Source organism: Oncorhynchus masou, chromosome 5 (genome assembly GCF_036934945.1).
Source record: "Oncorhynchus masou masou isolate Uvic2021 chromosome 5, UVic_Omas_1.1, whole genome shotgun sequence".
NCBI lineage: Eukaryota > Metazoa > Chordata > Actinopteri > Salmoniformes > Salmonidae > Oncorhynchus > Oncorhynchus masou.
The window spans coordinates 11,375,192-11,381,191 of NC_088216.1; the positions used below are offsets into that span (position 1 = coordinate 11,375,192).

The 6,000-nt window shown below is 49.5% G+C and overlaps 1 protein-coding gene across 1 annotated transcript in view; it reads left to right on the plus strand.

Annotated features, from left to right (window-relative positions):
• LOC135533036 (noelin-2-like) overlaps nucleotides 1-5,314 on the plus strand; it is a 63,711-nt gene extending 58,397 nt beyond the window's left edge. Inside the window, exons 5-7 of the mRNA XM_064960434.1 lie at nucleotides 807-983; nucleotides 1,873-2,046; nucleotides 4,955-5,314. Of these exons, the coding sequence (XP_064816506.1) occupies nucleotides 807-983; nucleotides 1,873-2,046; nucleotides 4,955-5,275 (672 nt within the window). The 3' untranslated portion in view covers nucleotides 5,276-5,314. The remainder of the gene's footprint in view (nucleotides 1-806; nucleotides 984-1,872; nucleotides 2,047-4,954) is intronic.
• Nucleotides 5,315-6,000: the final 686 nt, after the last annotated feature.

Here is a 6,000-nt window from a genome sequence, read left to right on the forward strand (position 1 = left end):
CTAACATACTGGTAGATAGTCTACACCTCTAACACACTGGTAGGTAGTCTACATCTCTAACACACTGGTAGGTAGTCTACATCTCTAACGTACTGGTAGGTAGTCTACATCTCTAACATACTGGTAGGTAGTCTACATCTCTAACATACTGGTAGGTAGTCTACATCTCTAACGTACTGGTAGGTAGTCTATATCTCTAACATACTGGTAGGTAGTCTACATCTCTAACATACTGGTAGATAGTCTACACTAACAAACTGGTAGGTAGTCTACACCTCCAACATACTGGTAGGTAATCTACATCTCTAACAAACTGGTAGGTAATCTACATCTCTAACAAACTGGTAGGTAGTCACTCTCTCTCTCTCCCTCTCCTCTCTCCCTCTCCCTTTCCCTTTCTCTCTCTCCCTCTCCTCTCTCGCTCTCCTCTCTCCCTCTCTTCTCTCCTCTCTCTCTCTCCCTCTCCTCTCTCCCTCTCCCTTTCCCTCTCTCCCTCTCTCTCTCTCCCTCTCCCTCTCCCTCTCCCTCTCCCTCTCCCTCTCCCTCTCTCTCTCTGTATGGATGGGTACTTCAAGTGTGTTTGAGTACTGAACCATTTGGGACTTAATTTGAAGACAGAACTTAATTCTCTCTCTCCTCTCTCATTGTCTCTCTCTCCTCTCTGTCTCTCTCTCTCTCTCTCTCTCCTCTCTGTCTCTCCTCTCTCTCTTCTCTCATTGTCTCTCTCTCTCGCTCTAGTCTCTCCTCTGTCTTTTCTCTCTGTCTCTCTCTCATCTCTCCTCTCTATCTCTCCTCTCTCTCTCTAGGTGTGGTCTATGGATGGTTACTATAAAGGGAGGCGTGTATTAGAGTACAGGACCATGGGAGACTTCACTAGAGGACAGAATTTTGTTCAGCACCTCTTACCTCACCCCTGGGCCGGGACAGGTCATGTGGTCTACAACGGATCACTGTACTACAACAAACACCAGAGCAACATACTGGTATGTTACACTACGCACACACACACACAGACACACACACACACACACACACACACACACACACACACACACACACACACACACACACACACACACACACACACACACACACACACACACACACACACACACACACACACACACACACGCACACACAGACACAGACCGGTGTTAGGTGTAGGACAGGAGGACAGAGAGAGAGGGGTGACAGGAGTCGAGGAGACAGGGGAGACAGGGACACAGAACAGGGGTCAGTATGTATGTCCCCCTGTTTCCCCTGTCTCTGTGGTCCTGGTTTCCAATCTCTCTGTGTCCAAATGTCACCCCTCTCTCTGTGTCCCCCTGCCCCTCTCTCTGTGTTCCCCTGCCTCCCCTCTCTCTGTGTCCCCCTGCCCCTCTCTCTGAGTCCCCCTGGCTCCCCTCTCTCTTTGTACCCCCTGCCCCTCTCTCTGTGTCCCCTGACTCCCCTCTATCTGTGTCCCCCTCTCTCTGTCCTCTTGTCCTCGCTATCTGTCCCCCTGTGCTCTCTCTGTCCCCCTGTCCACTCTCTGACCCCCTGTCCTCTCTCTCTGACCCCCTGTCCTCTCTCTGACCCCCTGTCCTCTCTCTGACCCCCTGTCCTATCCTCTCTCTGTCCCCCTGTCCTCTCTCTGTCCCCCTGTCCTCTCTCTGACCCCCTGTCCTCTCTCTCTGACCCCCTGTCCTCTCTCTGACCCCCTGTCCTCCCTCTGACCCCCTGTCCTCTCTCTCTGACCCCCTGTCCTCTCTCGCTGACACCCTGTCCTCTCTCTCTGACCCCCTGTCCTCTCTCTGACCCCCTGTCCTCTCTCTGACCCCCTGTCCTCTCTCTGACCCCCTGTCCTCTCTGACCCCCTGTCCCGTCCCGTAGGTGCAGTACCACTTCCGATCCCGTAACGTGGTGCTCCAGAGGAGTCTGAGTGGAGCAGGTTACAACAACACCTTCCCCTACAGCTGGGGGGGGTCTTCTGACATAGACCTGATGGCTGATGAGACCGGCTTCTGGGCAGTCTACACCTCCATACCTAACGCTGGGAACATACTGGTAGGTAGTCTACATCTCTAACATACTGGTAGGTAGTCTACATCTCTAACATACTGGTAGGTAGTCTACACCTCTAACATACTGGTATGTAGTCTTCACCTCTAACATACTGGTAGGTAGTCTACACCTCTAACATACTGGTAGGTAGTCTACACCTCTAACATACTGGTAGGTAGTCTTCACCTCTAACATACTGGTAGGTAGTCTACACCTCTAACATACTGGTAGGTAGTCTACACCTCTAACATACTGGTAGGTAGTCTACATCTCTAACATACTGGTAGGTAGTCTACACCTCTAACATACTGGTAGGTAGTCTACATCTCTAACATACTGGTAGGTAGTCTACATCTCTAACATACTGGTAGGTAGTCTACATCTCTAACATACTGGTAGGTAGTCTACACCTCTAACATACTGGTAGGTAGTCTACATCTCTAACATACTGGTAGGTAGTCTACACCTCTAACATACTGGTAGGTAGACTACATCTCTAACATACTGGTAGGTAGTCTACACCTCCAACATACTGGTAGGTAATCTACACCTCTAACATACTGGTAGGTAGTCTACATCTCTAACATACTGGTAGGTAGTCTACACCTCTAACATACTGGTAGGTAGTCTACACCTCTAACATACTGGTAGTAGTCTACACCTCTAACATACTGGTAGGTAGTCTACACCTCTAACATACTGGTAGGTAGTCTACACCTCTAACATACTGGTAGGTAGTCTACACCTCTAACATACTGGTAGGTAGTCTACACCTCTAACATACTGGTAGGTAGTCTACACCTTTAACACACTGGTAGGTAGTCTACACCTCTAACATACTGGTAGGTAGTCTACACCTCCATACCTAACGCTGGGAACATACTGGTAGGTAGTCTACACCTCTAACATACTGGTAGGTAGTCTACATCTCTAACATACTGGTAGGTAGTCTACACCTCTAACATACTGGTAGGTAGTCTACACCTCTAACACACTGGTAGGTAGTCTACACCTCTAACATACTGGTAGTAGTCTACACCTCTAACATACTGGTAGGTAGTCTACACCTCTAACATACTGGTAGGTAGTCTACACCTCTAACATACTGGTAGGTAGTCTACACCTCTAACATACTGGTAGGTAGTCTACACCTCTAACATACTGGTAGGTAGTCTACACCTTTAACACACTGGTAGGTAGTCTACACCTCTAACATACTGGTAGGTAGTCTACACCTCTAACATACTGGTAGGTAGTCTACACCTCCATACCTAACGCTGGGAACATACTGGTAGGTAGTCTACACCTCTAACATACTGGTAGGTAGTCTACATCTCTAACATACTGGTAGGTAGTCTACACCTCTAACATACTGGTAGGTAGTCTACACCTCTAACACACTGGTAGGTAGTCTACACCTCTAACATACTGGTAGTAGTCTACACCTCTAACATACTGGTAGGTAGTCTACACCTCTAACATACTGGTAGGTAGTCTACACCTCTAACATACTGGTAGGTAGTCTACACCTCTAACATACTGGTAGGTAGTCTACACCTTTAACACACTGGTAGGTAGTCTACACCTCTAACATACTGGTAGGTAGTCTACACCTCCATACCTAACGCTGGGAACATACTGGTAGGTAGTCTACACCTCTAACATACTGGTAGGTAGTCTACACCTCTAACATACTGGTAAGTAGTCTACACCTCTAACATACTGGTAGGTAGTCTACACCTCTAACACACTGGTAGGTAGTCTACATCTCCAACATACTGGTAGGTAGTCTACACCTCTAACATACTGGTAGGTAGTCTACATCTCTAACATACTGGTAGGTAGTCTACACCTCTAACATACTGGTAGGTATTCTACACCTCTAACATACTGGTAGGTAGTCTACACCTCTAACATACTGGTAGGTAGTCTACATCTCTAACATACTGGTAGGTAGTCTACACCTCTAACATACTGCTAGGTAGTCTACACCTCTAACATACTGGTAGGTAGTCTACACCTCTAACATACTGGTAGGTAGTCTACACCTCTAACATACTGCTAGGTAGTCTACACCTCTAACATACTGCTAGGTAGTCTACACCTCTAACATACTGGTAGGTAGTCTACACCTCTAACATACTGGTAGGTAGTCTACACCTCTAACATACTGGTAGGTAGTCTACACCTCTAACATACTGGTAGGTATTCTACACCTCTAACATACTGGTAGGTAGTCTACACCTCTAACATACTGGTAGGTAGTCTACACCTCTAACATACTGGTAGGTAGTCTACACCTCTAACATACTGGTAGGTAGTCTACACCTCTAACATACTGGTAGGTAGTCTACACCTCTAACATACTGGTAGGTAGTCTACACCTCTAACATACTGGTAGGTAGTCTTCACCTCTAACATACTGGTAGGGAGGATGTATGTGTGTGTGTCACAGGTCACGTCTCTCTCTTTCTCATTTATCTTTCTTCACTCCCTCCCTCACCCCCTCCCTCACCCCCTCCCTCCCTCCCTCACCCCTTCAAACCCTCCCTCCCTCACCACCTCGTACCCTCCCACTCTCCCTCACCCCCTCGTACCCCCGTCCATCCCACCCTCACCCCGTCGTTCCCTCCCTCCCTCACCCCGTCGTTCCCTCCCTCCCTCCCTCACCTCATCGTTCCCTCCCCCTGTCTCCCTCCCTCCCTCACCCCGCCATTCCCTCTCTCCCTCCCTCCCCCTCCCTCCCCCTCCCCCTCCCCCTCCTCCCTCCCCCCCCCCTCCCCCCCTCACCCCCTCCCTCCCCTCTCCCTCCCTCCCTCCCTCCCCCCCCCCTCTCCCCCCCTCCCTCCCCCTCCCTCCCCCTCCCTCCCTCCCTCACCCCCTCCCTCACCCCCTCCCTCCCTCTCTCCAGGTCAGTCGGTTGGATCCTCGTTCCCTCGACATTCTCCAGAGTTGGGACACAGGGTTTCCTAAACGCAGTGCAGGGGAGACCTTCATGATCTGTGGTACCCTGTACGTCACCAACTCCCATCTGGCCGGAGCTAAGGTCCACTTTGCTTACCACACCAACTCCTCCAGCTATGAGTACACAGACATCCCCTTCCACAACCAGTACTCTCACATCTCCATGATGGACTACAACCCCAGAGAAAGGGCCCTCTACACATGGAACAATGGACATCAGGTCATCTATAATGTGACCCTGTTTCATGTTATACAGAGCGATGGATAGAGGAGGAGAGGAGGGGAGGAGGGAAAGGAGAGAGACTGACGGACTATATCTCTATACAGAGAGAGGAGGAGGAGGAGGAGGAGGGGGAGGAGGAGGTGGAGGAGGAGGAGGGGGGGAGTGGGTGAGAGACTGATGACTATATCTTGAGATGAAGAGGAGGAAGAAGAGGAGAGGAGGAGGAGAAGGAGGACTGATGGACTCTATTTATAGAGAAGGAGGAGGAGAAGGAGGACTGATGGACTGTATCTCTATACAGAGAGGAGGAGAAGGAGGACTGATGGACTATATCTCTAGAGAGAGAGGAGAAGGAGGACTGATGGACTATATCTCTAGAGAGAGGAGGAGAAGGAGGACTGATGGACTATATCTCTAGAGAGAGGAGGAGAAGGAGGACTGATGGACTATATCTCTAGAGAGAGGAGGAGAAGGAGGACTGATGGACTATATCTCTAGAGAGATAGAGGAGGAGAAGGAGGACTGATGGACTATATCTCTAGAGAGAGAGAGGAGGAGAAGGAGGACTGATGGACTATATCTCTAGAGAGAGGAGGAGGACTGATGGACTATATCTCTAGAGAGAGGAGGAGAAGGAGGACTGATATCTCTAGAGAGAGGAGGAGGACTGATGGACTATATCTCTAGAGAGAGGAGGAGGACTGATGGACTATATCTCTAGAGAGAGGAGGAGGACTGATGGACTATATCTCTAGAGAGAGGAGGAGGAC